This window comes from Chelonia mydas, chromosome 2 (genome assembly GCF_015237465.2).
Source record: "Chelonia mydas isolate rCheMyd1 chromosome 2, rCheMyd1.pri.v2, whole genome shotgun sequence".
NCBI classification, from domain to species: domain Eukaryota; kingdom Metazoa; phylum Chordata; order Testudines; family Cheloniidae; genus Chelonia; species Chelonia mydas.
Window position 1 is genome coordinate 262,178,663 of NC_057850.1, and position 20,092 is coordinate 262,198,754.

The 20,092-nt window shown below is 48.7% G+C and overlaps 2 protein-coding genes across 2 annotated transcripts in view; both read right to left on the reverse strand.

The window, feature by feature from the left end:
• IQCA1L (IQ motif containing with AAA domain 1 like) overlaps positions 1 to 16,655 on the reverse strand; it is a 78,366-nt gene extending 61,711 nt beyond the window's left edge. Inside the window, exon 1 of the mRNA XM_043538848.1 lies at positions 16,014 to 16,655. Within this exon, the coding sequence (XP_043394783.1) occupies positions 16,014 to 16,328 (315 nt within the window). The 5' untranslated portion in view covers positions 16,329 to 16,655. The remainder of the gene's footprint in view (positions 1 to 16,013) is intronic.
• A 1,183-nt stretch (positions 16,656 to 17,838) lies between these two features.
• On the reverse strand, positions 17,839 to 20,092 carry LOC102938718 (late histone H2B.L4). The gene is made up of 2 exons (XM_007069823.3): positions 19,931 to 20,092; positions 17,839 to 18,143 (listed from the first exon to the last, which is right to left on the reverse strand). Exons 1-2 carry the CDS (start codon positions 20,069 to 20,071, stop codon positions 17,907 to 17,909), a joined length of 378 nt encoding a protein of 125 aa, XP_007069885.2. The 5' UTR covers positions 20,072 to 20,092; the 3' UTR covers positions 17,839 to 17,906.

Here is a 20,092-nt window from a genome sequence, read left to right on the forward strand (position 1 = left end):
GTCTAAAAAATCTGTTACTTTCTCAAAGAAGGAGATCAGGTTGGTTTGGCACGATCTACCTTTTGTAAAACCATGTTGTATTTTGTCCCATTTACCATTGACTTCAATGTCCTTAACTACCTTCTCCTTCAAAATTTTTTCCAAGACCTTGCATACTACAGATGTCAAACTAACAGGCCTATAATTACCCGGATCACTTTTTTTCCCTTTCTTAAAAATAGGAACTATGTTAGTAATTCTCCAATCATACGGTACAACCCCTGAGTTTACAGATTCATTAAAAATTCTTGCTAATGGGCTTGCAATTTCTTGTGCCAATTCCTTTAATATTCTTGGATGAAGATTATCTGGGCCCCCCGATTTAATCCCATTAAGCTGTTTGAGTTTCGCTTCTACCTCAAATATGGTGATGTCTACCTCCATATCCTCATTCCCATTTGTCATGCTACCATTATCCCTAAGATCCTCTTTAGTCTTATTAAAGACTGAGGCAAAGTATTTGTTTAGATATTGGGCCATGCCTAGGTTATCCTTGACCTCCACTCCATCCTCAGTGTTTAGCGGTCCCACTTCTTCTTTCTTTGTTTTCTTCTTATTTATATGACTATAGAACCTTTTACTATTGGTTTTAATTCCCTTTGCAAGGTCCAACTCTACTTCACTTTTAGCCTGTCTCACTTTATCCCTACATGTTCTGACCTCAATAAGGTAGCTTTCCTTGCTGATCCCTCCCTTCTTCCACTCCCTATATGCTTTCTGCTTTTTCTTAATCACCTCTCTGAGATGCTTGCTCATCCAGCTTGGTCTACAACTCCTGCCTAAGATTTTTTTCCCCTTAATTGAGATGCAGGCTTCCGATAGCTTCTGCAGCTTTGATTTAAAATAATCCCAGGCCTCCTCTACCTTTAGATCCATAAATTCTTCAGTCCAATCCACTTCCCTAACTAATTTCCTTAATTTTTGAAAGTCAGCCCTTTTGAAATCAAAAACCCTAGCTGCAGATTTATTTTCATTAATCCTTCCGTTCAGTTTGAACTGAATTAGCTCATGATCACTTGAGCCAAGATTATCCCCTACAACCATTTCTTCTATGAGGTCCTCACTACTCACCAAAACCAAATCTAAAATGGCATCCCCTCTAGTCGGTTCAGCAACTACTTGCTGAAGGAATCCATCAGCTATCACATCTAGGAAAATCTGAGCCCTATTATTATTACTAGCACTCGTCCTCCAGTCTATATCTGGGAAGTTAAAGTCTCCCATGATCACACAGTTTCCATTAGTATTTACTTTATTAAAAACATTAAAAAGGGCTCTGTCCATATCCAAATTAGATCCCGGCGGTCTATAGCACACCCCAAGCACTATCCCAGGGGAGGCTCTAATAGTTTTCTTCCCCAATTTAATTTTTGCCCAGATGGACTCAGTCATATCCATTTCATCGCTTCTTATTTCTTTACATTCTATCTCATCATTGATATATAGTGCTACTCCACCACCTTTACCTTTATTTCGGTCTTTCCTAAACAGCACATACCCTTCAATACCTGTAGCCCAGTCATGACTACTATTCCACCATGTTTCTGTTATCCCTATATCTGGTTTCACTTCCTGCACCAGTAGCTCTAGTTCCTCCATTTTGTTACCTAGGCTCCTCGCATTAGTGTACAAACATCTTAATTTTTGCTGTTTGGCCTCACTCACATTCTGTACCCTATTAGACACGGTCATTTTACTACCAGTATAACCTATTAGACTTGTATCTACACTGCCCTTCCTCCTACCCACGGCTGTATCCACTCTTACTTCATTTTCTTTCCTCTCAATGCTAAATTCTGGCGTGGAGATTACCTGGACATCTCCCAACCATCTCCCCCTAATTCCTAGTTTAAAGCTCTCTTAATCAGTTGTGCCAGCCTCCATCCTAGAAGTCTATTTCCTTCTCTACTCAGATGAAGTCCATCCCGAGAGAACTGTCCTCTATCCATGAATGCCTCCCAGTGGCCATAGATCCCAAAGCCCTCCTTATAGCACCACTGCCTAAGCTATCTGTTGATAGTCATAATCTTGTTACACCTTTGTTGCCCTTCTCTAGGGACAGACAGAATCCCACTAAAGATCACCTGAGCCTCAATTTCCTTAAGCGTCTTCCCCAGCCTAGCACAGTCTCCCTTAATACTTTCCAGTGAGAATCTAGCCGTATCATTTGTTCCCACATGAAGGATAATTAGGGGATTCTTTTCCGCTCCCTTTAGAATCCTTTTCAACCTCAGATCTACATCCCGTATCTTAGCAAACCCCTTGCTCTGTATAAAGCTTATACAGGGTAAGCTCATAAATTGTTCGCCCTCTATAACACTCATAGAGAGATATGCACAGCTGTTTGCTCCCCCAGGAATTAATCACTTGCTCTGGGTTAATTAATAACTAAAAAGTGACTTTATTTAATATAAAAAGTAGGAATTAAGTGGTTCCAAGTAATAACAGACAGAACAAAGTAAACACCAAGCAAATTAAATTACCAAACAAAATAAAACAAAAACACCCAGGTCTAAGCCTAGTACAGTAGGAAACTAAACGCAGGTATCTCACACTCAGAGATGTTCCAATAAGCTTCTTTGACAGACTAGACTTCCTCCTAGTCTGGGTCCAGCAATCACTCACACCCCTGTAGTTACTGTCCTTTGTTCCAGTTTCTTTCAGGCATCTGTTTAGGGTGGAGAGGCTATCTTTTGAGCCAGCTGAAGACAAAATGGAGGGGTTTCCAGGGGCTTATATAGTCTTTCCCTTGTGGGTGGAAACCGCTCTCTTCTCCTGTGTAAAATCCACTCCACAAGATGGAGTCTCTAGCCACCTGGGCAAGTCACATGTCTATGAATGATTCAGCTTTTTGCAGGCCAATACCATTGTTTACATGTTAGCTTGAATGTTTCCAGGAAAGCTTACATGTGGATTGGTGTCTCCCAAGGTCCATTGTTAGCTAAGTACTCCCAATTACTTGAATAACCCCTTCACACTACGTTGACCAAATATGCCTTCCTACAGCAAACACTTTCAATACAAGCATAGAGCCATCACTCATAACTTCAGATATAAAAGTGATACATGCATATGAATAGGATGAATACATTCAGTAGAACATAACCTTTGCAAAGATATGTTACATGGCATATCTAGCATAAAACGTGTTCCAGTTAGGTCATATTTACACTCATAAGCATATTTCTATAAAGCATTATGGGGTGCAATGTCACAGAAGGCCAGGTGACAATGTTTGCCAGGAACAAGGAGAAAGGAGGGGCCAGGTGAGGTTGTTGAGTGCGGGCTGCTGGAAGGAGGAAGATGCTCCTGGACTGGGACTAAAGAGGGATCAGAGGGCTCTAGGACTAACCCAGATGGACTGTGCTATAACTTTCTGTTCTCTAGGTTAATTAAGGATTTTCTACACTGTGTTCTAGACATCTAATAAACCCTCCTGCTTTTACAGCGCTGGCTGAGAGTCACTGCAGATTAAGAAGGTGGGGATGCATTGCTCCCTTTGGTGGTACAAGTCTCCCTCAAGTGCCCATCTCAGGTGGACTCACTGAAGGGAGCTCACGGCGTGAAGCAAGGGTGCTGAAGGCTCCAAGTTTCAGCCCCAGGAGGCAGTGAAGCCAAGTGGCTTGCCCTTCTGAAAGAGTGTGACCCTTAGGCGGTCTGGCTCCCTGAAGGCGGCCTTCCTGGGACTGTTCCAGAGCACTGAATCTGTGGCTCTGTAATAACCTGCATTCCTTGATTAATAACTTTGCATTTGACTATATTAAAATGGATTTTGTTTGAATGGGCTCAACTTCTAAATTCCGTCTAAGCTGCGTGGGCGCACATCAGCCTATTAAGCACCATGCAGGCACTCAGGACTGCAGCAGGGAGAGATGCCCCTCCCGCAACCCGGACCTGCCGCAGACGGGGGAAGAGGCACCTATACTGCAGCTCCAACCCCAGAGCTGCCGCGGTGGGGAGAGACGCCTCAGTTTCCCCTATGTATGGCTTAAGTATCTAGGTGGTGGGATAAGAGTGTGTGAGCTTGCAGAGACCTAGAAGGCAGGTGTGAGTACCATCTGCACAGAGAATGGCTGACACCCTGTAACCTAGCAACCTATGGCCCTCTCTTCTGCAAGGTGTTGGGAACAGAGATCAGGTGACCTTTTTGCCTGGGAAAGGGACAAAGGACAGAGGAAGGGCTATAGAGGGTCAGAGGCTGGGCTGGTGGAAACTAGTCTCAGTCCAAAACCAGGAGACTCGAGGGAGGGGGGGCGCAGAGCCCAGGGTTCTGGGCACAGCGCCCCGCCGATGGTTTTTGCTGAAGGTTCCTGATTTCTGTGCTAACAAGGTCTGCTCTATGCTGTATTCCCAACGACTAATAAACCCTTTTGTGTTACACTGGCAGAGTGTCACTGCAGGCTAGAGATCAGGGTGGCATTGCTCCCTCTGGGTGCGGAGGCCCTGGGATTCAGATAGGATTGCCAACCCTCCAGGACTGGCCTGGAGGCTCCAGGAATTAAAGATTATGTCATATGATTAAATCTCCAGGAATATGTCCAACTAAAATTGGCAATCCTAGGTCCAGAGCAAGTGGACTCCCTGAGGGGGCCCACAATGAGTGACAGGTGGCCTGGAGGCTCATAGAGGTGTGGTTCCAGGAAGCAGTGGAGCCCAGGGCTTAGCGCCCAAGAGTGGGTGGACCCCAGAGAAGGGCTGTTGCACTAAAGGGAAGGGTCCTCCCAGGGACCATATGGAACAGAGGTCCTGTCAGGGTTCCCCCCGCAACTCTGAACTCTGGGGTACAGATCATAGAATATCAGGGTTGGAAGAGACCTCAGGAGGTCATCTAGTCCAACCCCCTGCTCAAAGCAGGACTAACACCAACTAAATCATCCCAGCCAGGGCTTTCTCAAGCCTGACATTAAAGACCTCTAAGGCAGGAGATTCCACCACCTCCCTAGGTAACGCATTCCAGTGCTTCACAACCCTCCTTGTGAAAGTTTTTCCTAATATCCAACCTAAACCTCCCACACTGCAATGTGAGACAATTACTCCTTGTTCTGTGGGGACCCACATGAAAGACCCTCTAAGCTTATATTCTACCATCTTAGGTTAAAACTTCCCCAAGGCACAAATTCCTTTCCTTGTCCTTGGACGCTATTGCTGCCACCACCAAGTGATTTACACAAAAATTCAGGGAAGGGTCACTTGGAATCCCTATCCCCCCAAAATATCCCCCCAAGCCCCTTCACTCCCTTTCCTGGGGAGGCTTGAGAATAATATACCAACCAATTGTCTTAGCAATTTGAGCACAGACCAAACCCTTTGTCTTCAGGATACTGAAATCAATCAGGTTCTTAAAACAACAACTTTATTTATAAAGAAAAAAAAATAAAAGAATCACACCTGCAAAATCAGGATGGAAGGTAACTTTACAGGGTAATAAAAAGATTTAAAACACAGAAGATTCCCCTGTAGGCTCAGCTTCCCAGTTACAAAAACAGGACTAGAACTACCTCTGTAGCATAGGAAAATTCATAAAACAAAACAACAGATAACCTAATGCATTTCTTTGCCCTACTTACAATTTCTGTGGTTTTAGATGGAGTATTCCAGGTATATTTTCAGGAGATATTGTACCTGCTTGGCTCCTCCCTCTGTCCGGAGAGGGAACAACAAAAGAGAACAACAAATCCTTCCCCCCCACCTCCCCAGTTTGAAAGTATCTTCTTTTCTCATTGGTCCTTCTGGTCAGGTGCCAACTAGATTATTTGAACTGCTTAACCCCTTCCAGGTAAGGCAATCCAGTAGTTGCCAAGGAGAGATTTTATGCTACTGCATACGTAAAGGTTGCTACCCTTTCCCCATTCATGACAGGGCTTGTGAGTCTGAGACAACTGGCATTAGTTTCCTGTGCTTTCATTTTTTATCAGCTTTTCCATTATTTTGCCTGGGGTTCATGTCAGGCAAACTGGTCTATAGGTACCTGCCCTCTTTGAAAAGGGGCAATGGGAGCTCTGTTCCAGTCCTTTGGAATTTCTCTGTCATGGGACAGCTGCCCTTTATGGGGCATGAGGGGTCAGCCTGCCTGTGACTGCCTTATGAAGGCCCCACCTGGGGGCAAGTGGCTGCCTAGTAAGTGAGCACCTGGACCCAATAAAGGTTACCTAAGCTCAGAGAGGGGATCTCCCAAGGGAGACAGGGAAGTTCTTATGGAGAGAAGCTCCCAAGAAAGGGCTGAGCAGGGAGCCTAGAGTAGTGGTTCTCATTCAGGGGTATGCATACCCCTAGGGGTACTCAACTCACCTAGATCAATGTTTCTCAACCTGAGGGTTGCAGCCCTGGGGTTTGTGTGTTACAGGATAGGGTTAGGGGGATTGCAAGTGCAGGGCTGGCATTAGGGGGTGGTAAGCAGGACAACGGCCTGGGGCCCCATGCTATAGGGAGCCCCCACAAAGCTAAATTACATGCTTCAGCTCTGCCCTCAGGCTTCAAACAAGGCTCACACATGAAAACAGCTCAAGTATCCCCCTGAACTGCAAGTACAATATTTATATTCTACTCTTTCATAATTATATGGTAAAAATGAGAAAGTAAACAACTTGTCAGCAATAGGGTGCTGTGACATATTTGTGTTTTTGTGTCATTTTGTAAGCAAGTAGTTTAAGTGAGGTGAAACTGGAGGTTACGCAAGACAAACCAGACTCCTGAGAGGAGTACAGTAGTCTGGAACAGTTGAGAACCACTGACCTAGAGGATGAGCTCTCTAGCAAACCCCCCAAAATGGGGAGCCTCCTAGCCAGTGAGGCTGCAGTCAGCAGGTATCCAAGAGGGCCTAGTCACAATCCAGGGTCTCCCAGTCAGGGGCCAGAAGCCTGCCCTGGTGAGGATCAGCTGCTGTCCCCGGAGAAGAGTCACAGTGGATGGGCCTCCCTGGACCCTGGCTCCAGAGAAAGGCCTCTTGCCTCTATCAGAGTAAGATCTAACACCAAGGGCAGAAACCAGAACCAAGAGAACCCCTGGGGAAGAACCTGGGTAGAAGTAGGCACTAGACTCAGGTGGGAGACAGACTAAGAACGACCTTGTCAATCAGCTGGGATGAACATTTTGTATATATTCTGCATTGACTTGTCTGTTAATACATGAAACGCTTCACAAGGGGGTGCTCTTTAGCAGCTAATAGTCTGTTTAGTCTCATTCATTCATTTTCAAACTTTTTGTATTGGTGACCCCTTTCACAGAGCAAGCCTCTTACTGGGATGCCCCTTATAAATGAAAAACAGGGGTTAACTTAATGGGGGATAATAGCTGTCAGCCCCACAGAACTGACACCTCACAGCCCCCATCATGCACCCCTGTGAGGGGGTCACACCTGCCAGTTTGAGAACCCCTAGTCTTATTGCTATGCTACCCCCAGTGATGGGGGGTGGTAGACTCAAGTAAGGGTTTACCTGCAATACCATACCCATTTGCAAAGGGAAGTCTGGGTCAACCTGAAATGATGACACCACAATATCCCAACATTTACTAAAAATTAACACCAGCAGGGACGAGGTCTCCCCAGCCAGCTCTTTTAGAACAGTTGGGTGCAAGTTAATAGATTTCAAGGTCAGAAGGGACCATTGTGGATCATCTAATCTGACCTCTTATATAACACAGGCCGTCAAACTTCCACAAAATAATTCCTAGAGAAGGTCTTTTTAGAAAAACATCCAGTATAGATTTAAAAATGGTCAATGATGGAGAATCCACTACAACTCTTGGTAAATTGTTTCAAGGGTTAATTACTGTCACCATTAAAAAAGTATGCCTTATTTCCAGTCTGAAGTCTAGCTTCAACTTCCAACCCCTGGATCATGTTAGAACTTTCTCTACTAGATGGAAGAGCCCACTATTCAGTATTTGTTGCTCATGTAGATACTTATAGATTGTAATCAAGTCACTTCTTAACCTTCTCTGTTGGAAGGATCAGTTCTGGGTCCAGTGTTATTTAAACATCTTTATTAATTACATGGATGTAGGAAGAGAAAGCACATGGACCAAATTTGCAGAGGACACAAAGCTGGGGGTGGGGGGGTAGGTGTGCAAACACTTTGGAATATAGACCTAAAAATCAAAAGGGATCTTGATAAATTGGAGAACTGAGCTATAGACAACAAAAATGAAATTAACAGACAAATGTGAGGTGCTACACCGAGGGAAGAACAAACAAATGCATAAAAACCAGAATGAGGGATAACTGGCTTGGCAGCAGCACTGTGGATCATAACCTCAACATGAGTCAACGCTGCGATGCTGTTGCAAAAAAGCAAATGCAGGTTTTGGTTACATTAACAGAGGCATAGCGCACAAGTCATGGGAGGTGATAGTTTCGCTTGGCACTGGTTAGGCCTCAGCTGGAGTACTATGTCCAATTTTGGTCAACAATATATAGAAAGGATGTACAGAAACTGGAAAGGATCCAGAGGTGAGACACGAAGATGATCAAAGGGATGGAATGCAGCCATGTGAGCAAAGGCTGAAGAAACTGGGTATGTTTCGTTTGGAAAAGAGGAGATTAAGAGGGAACATGACAGTCCCCAAATATTTGAAAGGCTGCCGCGGAAGATGGAGAAAAGCTGTTCTCTCTTGCCACAGTGGCAGAACAAGAGACAATGGGTTCAAACTACAGCACAGCACATTTAGATGAAATCTCAGAAAAAAAACTTCCTAACTGTAAGAACAGTCGGACAATGGAACAGATGCCTAGGGAGGTTGAAGAAGCTCCTTCACTGGAGGTTTTCCAAAGGAGGTTGAATAGCCCTGTCTTGGATGGATCAGACACAACAAATCCTCCATCTTGGCAGAGGATTAGACTAGATGATCCTTGTGGTCCCTTCTAACCCTATGGTTCTAGGATTCTCTTTGTTAAGCTAAACAGAGACACTGATTGAGCAGTTTGAATCTAATCCTTTAAGCATTCACGTGGCTCTTCTCTGAACCGTTTTCAATTTAATCAACATCCTTCTTGGATTGGGGACACCAGAATGGAGCACAGTGGTCCAGCAGTGGTCACACTAGTGACCAATACAGAGGTAAAATAAACACATGTTCAACTGATTATCCACCGCTCCCCCAAAATCTTTTTCAGAGTCACTGCCTCCAGGATAGCGCCCCCATCCTGAAAGTATGGCCTACATTCGTTATTCCTAAATGTATACATTTAGCAGTATTAAAAACACATAGTTGGTTTACACCCAGTTTACCAAGCAATCTAGATTGCTGTCAGTGACCTGTCTTCTTCCTCGTTTACCATTCCCCCAGTTATTGTGTCATCTCATCAGTGATGGGTTTGTTTTCATCTAGGTAATTGATCAAAATATTAAATAGCATAGAGCCAAGATTGGTCCCTGTAGAACCCACTGAAAATACACCTGCTTGATGACAATTCCATTTTTACAATTACATTTTGAGACCTATCAGTTAACTTGATTGTAAATGGATTAAACACTGGCTATCTAGCCCTGCTGATTTAAAAGTGTTTATCCCTAGTAGATCCCATCTAACATGCTCCTTGGTTACTAATGGACTGGAAAATATTTCAGGATTCTCATGTGATAGGAATACATCATCCTGCTTCTTTCCAAATACAGAATATTTATTGAACACTGCTGCCTTTTCCGCGTTAACAATTTTACTGTTACCATCTAATTATACCATTGTTAGAATTTCTTGTGTCCTTAATATACTTTTAAAAATCCTTCTTATTGTCCTTAGACCTGCCACTCTCAGATTTTTTCCCTGATGTCTTTAGCTTCCCTTATCAATTTTGCAAAAAGAAAAGGAGTACTTGTGGCACCTTAGAGACTAACCAATTTATTTGAGCATAAGCTTTCGTGAGCTACAGCTCACTTCATACACTTCACAACTTCTCATTTATATTGATTGCTATACATATTCCCCATTTTCTATTTGTTTTATATTGCTTTCTTATTGCTAATTGCTGCCTTCACTTCCCCACTGAAAGAGGATGGGCTTTTAGCCAAAGTTGTCCTCTTTCCTGATTGTGGAACCATGGCTTTTTGGTCATCTAATAAACTCTCCTTAAAGAGCTCCCAATTTTCATTCACATTTTCCTGTTAATTTGTCTCTTGCAATCAGTTTCACTCAGATTTACCGATGGGAAATTCACTCTTTTGAAACACCAAGTATATACATTACTGGTAAAAACTGTCCTCTGTTCACCCATAATAAATGCAATCAGGTCAACGATCACTGGTCCCTAGGCAACCAACAGCTTCCAGTTCAGTGATTAATTCGTCTCTATCCAGCACAATGGATAGTTACTTCATGTTGGCTGTAATAACTTTTGTGTTAGAAAATAATCTACAACTTTCAGAAAATCTACTAATGTTTTACTAGTGGCCATGCAACCTCCACCAAATGAAAGTACCCCATAACACCACACTTCCTTTTCACACATTACAGAAAGGTGCTTATCCACATCCTGTTCTCTATTTTAATTTGATCATAACGATATCAGGGTTGGAAGGGACCTCAGGAGGTCATCTAGTCCAACCCCCTGCTCAAGCCAGGACCAATCCCCAACTAAATCATCCCAGCCAGCGCTTTGTCAAGCCTGACCTTAAAAACCTCAAACAAAGGAGATTCCACCACCTCCCTAGGTAACCCATTCCAGTGCTTCACCACCCTCCTAGTGAAAAAGTTTTTCCTATCATCCAACCTAAACCTCCCCCACTGCAACTTGAGACCATTACTCCTTGTTCTGTCATCTGCTACCACTGAGAACAGTCTAGAGCCATCCTCTTTGGAACCCCCTTTCAGGTAGTTGAAAGCAGCTGTCAAATCCTCCCTCACTCTTCTCTTCCGCAGACTAAACAAGCCCAGTGCCACTCAGGTTTGGCCCTAAACAATCCCAGTGCCACTCAGGTTTGGCCCTAAACAATCCCAGTGCCACTCAGGTTTGGCCCTCCATCATGATGGATGAGCAGCTACCTGGGCCACACCTGAGTAGTGCTGCACTCCTGTGTGCCTGTTGATGACACCACTTTTCTCTTCAGCGTATCTATCTCTCCTCCCAGTTTAATGTCATCAGCAAACTTGCTGAGGGTGCAATCCACACCATCCTCCAGATCATTAATGAAGATATTGAACAAAACTGGCCCCAGGACCAACCCTTCGGGGCACTCCACTTGACACCGGCTGCCAACTAGACATGGAGCCATTGATCACTACCCATTGAGCCCGACAATCTAGCCAACTTTGTATCCACCTTATAGTCCATTCCTCCAGCCCATACTTCTTTAACTTGCTGGCAAGAATACTGTGGCATGGGAGGCTGCACCACTGCTGGGGTTTGACCCAGTGGCTCCTGTCTGACATTTGGGGATGGGGACAGCGGTCCAAGTTTGAGCGTTGCAACCAGGCTTATTGGATTCCAGTGCCGCTCAGGTTTGGCCCTCCATCATGATGGATGAGCAGCTACCTGGGCCACACCTGAGTAGTGCTGCACTCCTGTGTGCCTGGTCATGACACCACTTTTCTCTTCAATGTGGCCCACATCATGTGGGTACAGGTGGGCGATGGGAGAGAGTGGAGCCGTTAGTCAGCCAGAGTCAGGAGCCACCGCTCTGGATTGGGAGCGGAATACTCCACCACAGGTCCAGGCAGTGAGTGGCTAGCTATGTCCTATGGGTGGTGGGCGAGCGGCTTGGGGGCTATAGGGTGAGTGGGGAATGGTAGGGGACTACAGGGTGAAGGTTGGGGGTGCTTTGGGGTGCTGGAGTTGGGAGCTGTGGACAGTGGGGCGGAAGTGTTGGGGCTGGGGTGTGCATCAGGGCTGATGAGATGGGTGGTGGTGGTGGAGGGTTGCTGAGATATGAGTGGGGCATTCAGGGGTCTGTGGTTGGGCTGGGGTATGCGTGAGATGGGGGTGGTTTGCTGAGCAGTCCCTGTTCAGCACAGGAGCAGAGCAGGGGTTTGTTCTGAGAGCCAATGGGGCCTGTCATTCTGTGTTGCCTTTTCAGAGGGACAAAGTGTCTATGAAACAAAGCGGCTTGAGAGCTCAGACGCTTGCTCGCCTGTTGCCCGATGGCCGCAAATCTACTTCTTGTCAATTGTAGTTGCTGCTCTATGTTTATCTTAAAGATTTCAAAGCTATCTAGACGGCAGCGCTGGCACCTCTTCTTGCCAGGTGTTAACAGTGGATCTTTGCTGCTTTTGGGCAAGCTTAGAAAACAGATTCCTTAGTTTCTGTGATTAACCTGACAATAAATCAAATGAGAAGTCCATCACTTAATTATGATGTATGGAAAAGTTGATATTATCCAAGCCATCTTTGGCTGTGCCTTGCTACTTTGTTTTAAAGTTCAGCATGCAGTTTGTTGATACTACATTAGTAATAAATACCCATCGTGTAAATCCTCATCATTGCTGTTGTGCAGATTTTCAGTTAGGTAAAATTTTCTGATAATATTAGTTAGCTTTTGAATACGAGTGTTTTATTTTATGGTGTTACCACACACAAGAGTCTCCAAAATTTGTTTTACACATGACAGAATTATCAACATGAGTCCTATCATTTCTGCAGGCCTCCTGCACTATTAAAATTTAGCACTACATGATGGGTCTTACCTACAGCTCAGCACCTTTCTCAAAGGTCAGGTGAGCCCAGCTGCCTCAGCCACATCCCTAAAGGCCCTGCCTTCCTTATGTAGGCAGAGCTGTCAGAAGGCTGTATCTCCTCCTGCAGTTTCTCTCTCCGAGCTGCTGGGTCCTGCTCACCTTGAGACAGGGTTCTTTTCGCTTTAGGCTCTAGTCTTGGAAAAATAGGCCTGTTACCTACCTTCCTGTCCCTCAGCCAGGTTATTTTCCAGTTACCTGTTCACCCATTTTTCCCTTAAGGACCCTTGGCATTGTCACTGGAGATGCATTATCTCGGTCATTGTTTCCTTTCCAGTTTGTTCCCCTTTACAGCCTCCTTTGATTCAGCTCCATGCAGTCACCCAGACTAACATCAGGCCAGGAGACTGAGTTACATATAATGTTCATCCAAACAGTACAGATTTCACTGTTCTCCATAGCATTACTGAAACCTGGTGGGACATGTCACATGACTGGAATCTTAAAATCAGGAGCGCAAGCCACAGAGACATGCTGGCCGCCGCTTCTCACAGCTCCCATTGGCCGGGAACGGCAAACCACAGCCACTGGGAGCTGCGGGGCGCCGTGCCTGCGGACTGTCAATGTAGACAAAATGTCTTGTGGCCCGCCAGCAGGTTACCCTGAGGGCCACATGCTGAAGTTTGCTGACCACTGTTGTAGACCTTCAAGGGCATTCACTAAGGGCAAGTCATGCCTGACTAATCTAATTGCCTTCTGTGACGAGGTAACTGGCCCTGTGGATGAGGGGAAAGCAGTGGACGTGTTGTTCCTTGACTTTAGCAAAGCTTTTTTAGAGTACTGTGGGAGCCAGTACTCTAGCCAGCAAGTTAAAGAAGTATGGGCTGGATGAATGGACTAAAGGTGGATAGAAAGCTGGCTAGATTGTCGAGCTCAATGGGAAGTGATCAATGGCTCGATGTCTAGTTGGCAGCCAGTATCAAGTGGAGTGCCTCAAGGGCCGGTCCTGGGGACAGTTTTGTTCAACATCTTTATTAATGATCTGGATGATGGGATTAATTGCACCCTCAGCAAGTTCACAAATGACACTAAACTGGGGGGAGAGGTAGATAGGATACAGAGGGACCTAGACAAATTATAGGATTGGGCCAAAAGAAATCTGATGAGGTTCAACAAGGACAAGTGCAGAGTCCTGCACTTTGGACGGAAGAATCCCATGCACCGCTACAGACTAGGGACCGAATGGCTCAGCAGCAGTTCTGCAGAAAAGGACCTAGGGGTTACAGTGGACGAGAAGCTGGATATGAGTCAACAGTGTGCCCTTGTTGCCAAGAAGGCCAATGGCGTTTTGGGATGTATATGTAGGGGTATTGCCAGCAGATCGAGGGACGTGATCTTTCCCCTCTATTCGACATTGGTGAGGCCTCATCTGGAGTACTGTGTCCAGTTTTGGGCCCCACACTACAAGAAGGATGTGGAAAAATTGGAAGACGTCAGCGGAGGGCAACAAAAATGATTAGGGGACTGGAACACATGACTTATGAGGCGAGGCTGAGGGAACTGGGATTATTTAGTCTGCAGAAGAGAAGAATGTGGGGGGATTTGATAGCTGCTTTCAACTAGCTGAAAGAGGGTTCCAAAGAGGATGGATCTAGACTGTTCTCAGTGGTAGCTGATGACAGAACAAGGAGTAATGGTCTCAAGTTGCAGTGGGGGAGGTTCAGGTTGGATATTAGGAAAATCTTTTTCACTAGGAGGGTTGTGAAGCACTGGAATGTGTTACCTAGGGAGGTGGTGGAATCTCCTTCCTTAGATATTTTTAAGGTGAGGCTTGACAAAGCCCTGGCTGGGAAGATATATAGTTGGGGATTGGTCCTGGCTTGAGCAGGGGGTTGGACTAGATGACCTTCTGAGGTCCCTTCCAACCCTGATATTCTATGATTCTATGCCTGGTTGCAACTCCACTCATATTCCATAGAATATCAAGGTTGGAAGGGACCTCAGGAGGTCATCTAGTCCAACCCCCTGCTCAAAGCAGGACCAATCCGCAACTATATTTGGCTCAGCCATCCTTCCATCCTCATGACGGAGGGACAGATGGGCCAAATATGAGTGGTGCTGTGACCCCATGTGCCAGGTGATGTGCCAGAGCACCATTCCATCATGGATTTCAGGTGCTGGAGTCACTCTCCAGACTGCTCCAATACCACTATACCCTGGATTATGTGGATCTCAGGTGGTTTGCCCATTCCTCTGCTTGCTGTGTATCTTTGGGCGAATGGACAATGCACCTGTCTGGAAGAAGCTGTTGAGTCACTTTAAACACCAGCAGGTTACAGGCACTGAGAGGACTGTCTTGCATGTACCAACTGCAGCTGGGCCAGTCATGACATGTTTGGAAAGAAGGGGGCTGTGACACCAGGATCCAGTCTGAGGGGTAGAACTGCAGGCACCCCCACCCCTGGAGACAGAGGGGAGGAAGCAGAACCAGTCACCTGAGGGGCACACTCAAGAGAGATTCCAGAGGAGGTGTAAGACATTGCTCACCGTGTAACCACAACAGGGAGGTGGAAACGGGGGTGACCTAGTCTAAAGGGAGGTTATCCCATGATTTCCATTCTGGCAGATTTTGCAAGTGACAGGTAGAGTGTCTAGGGAGAGATCACAAATGCAGCTCACACTTGAGCTGCCATATACCAATTATAACATTTCTTCTCAACGGTGAGAAATTCCATTTCCTCTTCCATATTATCCAGACTCCTAGGACTGGGATACAGTATTAGCAATCGAAACATCTTCTCTTCACATTCTTTGCCACATGTCAGCACGAGCCACCCCTCTTCAAAGATACGTCCCCAGCCAGATAATGCACTGGAGTCAGTATCTGCCCTACAATGCTTCCTCTCCATGGGGGAAGGGAGCATGTTGCAGAGATTACCCCACCCCAGAACAATACACCCCAATGACACTGCTATCCTACACCAGCAATGTGCCACCCCTACACAACACCAGTATGGAGCACCCCACCCACACTGCCCTTCCCCACGCCACTACAGTGCCCCCCATGACACTGCCCCTCCCTCACCCAGAGCTAGCTCAGTGCTCCAACACTGCACCTTTGCCTCCCCATCCTGCACCCAACCAACATTACTGGTGTGGGACCGCAGTGGCTCAGTGCACCCCAACAACACTGGGCACCCAGGCTAGGACAGCACACCCGGACACTGCCCCACTCCCACCCCACAGCATCCCCCCATCCCAAGGCCAGCTCACTGTACATCTTATATCAAGATGCTGCACCCCAAGGGCACCGCCCATAGGCCCCATGCAGCCCAAGGGCCCCACCCCCCTTCACCCCAGGCCCCTCTCACTGGGGTGAGCTTGAGGTCCTGCAGCACGTCATCCATGTAGTGATACTCAGAGAGCTCAGTCTCCACCATCTCATTCTTGAGCTCCAGCACCCGGCCCATCACCCCATCGAGCATGTGCTGTAGCACCCGGCGCTTCTGCGGATGCACCATCTGGTCATAGCAGGCCTCCAGGCAGCGCAGGATCTGAGTGTAGCGCAGGAACAGGGTGGCCAGCATGTGGAAGAACAGCCTCTGGTCCCTCTCAGGCTGTGGGGGCTGAGACGGCAGCTCCTGGGCCAGCAGCTCCTTTAGGGAAGCCTGGGACTCGAGCCACATCCTCGTGTAGGTGCTAGAGAGCAGGACATCTTCTCAGGGCCAGGGGGCTGCAGATGTGGCCAAAGCCCACGCTGCTGGGACCTAACTACCCCCTTGTCCTCCCTCCAGTGGAACGGCCCCACCCTTGGGGTCCATGGGCTGTTTGCACAGGGACTGCACATAACTGCAGCAGGTATAATTTACAGCTTCAGTGATTTGGGGTAATGTCTCTGTATGGATGGGCACTACCAGCCCCCCAACCCGCAACTGCAACCCAGCTTAGAGTGCCCGCCTCCCCTCCAGGAGCCCAAAGTCAAAGTCAGACTGCTTCTTTCTGTCCTTCACCAAGCCTCCACCCCATCACCCCGGTGCCCACGCCCCTCATGATGTACTGATCCCCCCTGGCACAATACCCCTGTGCCCCTCAGACCCCCCCATTGCCCACATCCCATAATACCCCTGTGCCCCTCAGACCCCCCCATTGCCCCAGTGCCCACACCCCACAATACCCCTGTGCCCCTCAGACCCCCCCAGTGCCCACACACTGCCCTGACTCCCCCCGCCGCCCCACACCACACCAGGCCCGGGGCCTCTCCTGCCAAGGGGCGGCCCAGGCTTCCCCCAGCCCCCTATGCCGGGCCTCACCGGCTGGACATGGCGCCCACGCCCGCTCCGCGCCACCCCTGGGGCTGCCCCACGGGGGGGGTTCTCCCGTCGCCCCGGAGACCCAACCCCGCCCCCCATTGCGCGGGCTGTTGCCGTGGAGGCGGCAGAAGGCTCGTCGCTGCCCTGCCACGTGGGAGTGGAGAGGGGCCGAGCGGGCCCCTGCAGGCAGCGCCCTGGCCCCGCACGGCCCTGGCCCCGGTGGGGCGGCTGCTGCCCTCGCCCTTCTGTCCTTCACCAAACCTCCACCCCATCGCCCCAGTGCCCACGCCCCACAATACCCCTGTGCCCCTCAGACCCCCCCATTGCCCCAGTGCCCACACCCCACTGACCCCCACAATACCTGTGTGCCCCTCAGACCCCCCCATTGCCCACACTGCCCTGACTCCCCCCGCCGCCCCACACCACACCAGGCCCGGGGCCAAGGGGCGGCCCAGGCTTCCCCCAGCCCCCTACGCCAGGCCTCACCGGCTGGACATGCCGCCGCCGCCCATGCCCACTCCGCGCCGCCCCCGGGGCTGCCCCGCACGGGGCGTTCTCCCGTCGCCCCGGAGACCCAACCCCCCCCCCCCATTGCGCGGGCTGTTGCCGTGGAGATGGCGGAAGGCTCATCACTGCCCCACCACATGGGAGCGGAGAGGGGCCGAGCGGGCCCCTGCAAGCAGCACCCTGGCCCCGCACAGCCTGGCCCCTGCACAGCCTGGCCTGGGCCCACGCGATGCTCCCGGCGGGGCGGCTGCTGCCCTCGCCCCCCTGTGCCCCCCCCCCAGATCCCCTCGCGGCCCTTGTCCCAAGGCCCTGCAACCCATGCCCGGCTGGGGCGGGGGCAGCCCCGGGCGGTGGCGGAGTCAGACTCGCACTGCTCCCATAGAGGGTGTCGGCTTTATTCCGGGGGCAGGGACAGAGCCACCGGCGCCCCGCACGCTGGCCTGGCGGTCACTTGCTGCTGGTGTACTTGGTGACCGCTTTGGTGCCCTCGGACACGGCATGCTTGGCCAGCTCCCCCGGCAGCAGCAAGCGGACGGCAGTTTGCACCTCGCGACTGGTGATGGTGGAGCGCTTGTTGTATTGCGCGAGGCGGGAGGCCTCCGTGGCGATGCGCTCGAAGACGTCGTTCACGAAGGAGTTCATGATGCTCATGGCCTTCGAGGAGATGCCCGTGTCAGGGTGAACCTGGCCGGAAAGGGAAGCGTGAGAGATGGGGTGGTAGCTAGCTCCACCCCAGGCCTGCCTCCGGCCTTTCCCTTGCCCCAGGGGAGCTGCAGGAAAGGGACGGACAGCAGGGCACAGCAGGCAGACGGGGCATTTCTGGACCCGTGAAGGCAGCTGGCAGGAGAAGCAATAAGGGCCTGTGACCCTAAGGAGGGCACCACTCCGGGCTCCAGACGGACTGGTCATAAGCCAAGACAACTCCAGTCCGGCCTCAGGCAAGTGGCACGAAGTGCTGTTGGGACACTGTACTTCCAACTCCCTCACGATTTTGTACATTGAGCAAGAATTGGCTTTGTCAGTTAGTTACGGTGAGGTGATTGAGGAATTTAAGTCCTTAACACCTGGTGAGCGACCTCTCATTCTCTAGGACAGGAAGATGAAGAAGCCTTAATCAGTTTTGGTCAATTTGGGTTAGCTCATTATCTGGTTAAAGATAAGATCATGAAAATTGACTCTACAGTTGTCTACGCCTGGTTATCACTACAGAAAAATTTGTTATTTTGGGTCTCATTTTTTAAGTTTGTATTTTTTAAGTAAAATTTAGTTGTTAATTTAAAAAACATTAAATTTAATTTTTAGTTTCTTTAGTTTGTTTGATGAATAAAAATAATGTCCTTTATGACTGAGTATTCAATAAATGTTCACCTTTAAAAATAAATAAAATTCCCTGGGTGCACACGCTAATGAAATGTGCCGGCAGTCGGCCAGTCCCAGCCTGTTGTCTTTGATCCGCATTACAGTAATACCTAGAGGCTCCAGTCAAGGCTCCCTGTTCTGCTGGGTGCTGCAGGCAGTCTCTGCCACAGAGGTCACCCATCTTGGGATTGGGGACAGCAGGTGGTGATGGTGGGTGTTTCATATAGACTGCACACCATGCAGCCCCCTGCTCAGGGGGTGAGCAATAGCACACTCATCACACAGGTGTCAGCACAACCCCACTAGATATTGGGGAGGGGAGCCCTTGGCTACTACCTACTTCCCCCAGTTCACTCTGCACTAGCCTGCAGAGCTAGGAAACAGAGACATCAAGCAGGACTTTGCCATGGGAACCCAGCAGGGCCATAGCAGCTGCCAACTCCCTCCCCCGACTTTATGTAGAGTATTTCTCTAGGTTGCTCAAAAGCCCCAGTACTGGTGCTTCCCACCCTGGCTGTATGTGCCTCTCACATCCTGGAGTGGGGGAGGGACAGCCCTTGTCACTAGGGCTCTGGGAAGACAACACAGGAACCCTGCACTTATCTGTGGCCCACTGATTTCAGAGCTACTGACTGACCGGGGGAGCTAATGGACTGCCTAGGAACAGGTGTAATTGACAAACGATGACTAAGCCCAGAAGGTAGTGGAGTTTGCGTGTGAAGACACTAGAGAGAGGCATTGGTCAAAGAGTGAGTGATTCAGACCAGGAATATTTGCATACAGGAGGGGTGGTAGCACCAGTGCTAGAGATAAAATCCTGGGGAAGGGGCTATTAGCAACAATCCTGTCCTAGGTCCCAGGTGAGGGCTAGGATAGGCCACCCCTTAGGATCTTGCAGGTCCTATGCCCCTCTTCAGTGCCTCCCCTCAGTTAGCTCATGCCACCCAGAGACCTAAGGAGGTTGGAATCACACACACACGCTCAGAAGCGGATACACTCACATTAACACAGACACACAGTCTCCTTCTGGGAATCCCACCCCACCTGTAGGGGTAACAACATAATGGCTAGAATTGATTAGAATAGCCAGGTGGGATAAGCCCCTCACTCACCTGTTTCAGCACTTTGTAGATATAGACTGAGTAGGTCTCCCTCCTCTTCACCTTCCTCTTAGATTTCTTGTCCCCAGAGGCAGGGGCTCGGCCTCGCTTCTTCCCAGCTTCTGCACTCATTCTTGATACCTCTCCAGACATCACAAGCCAGGCTGCAAACCA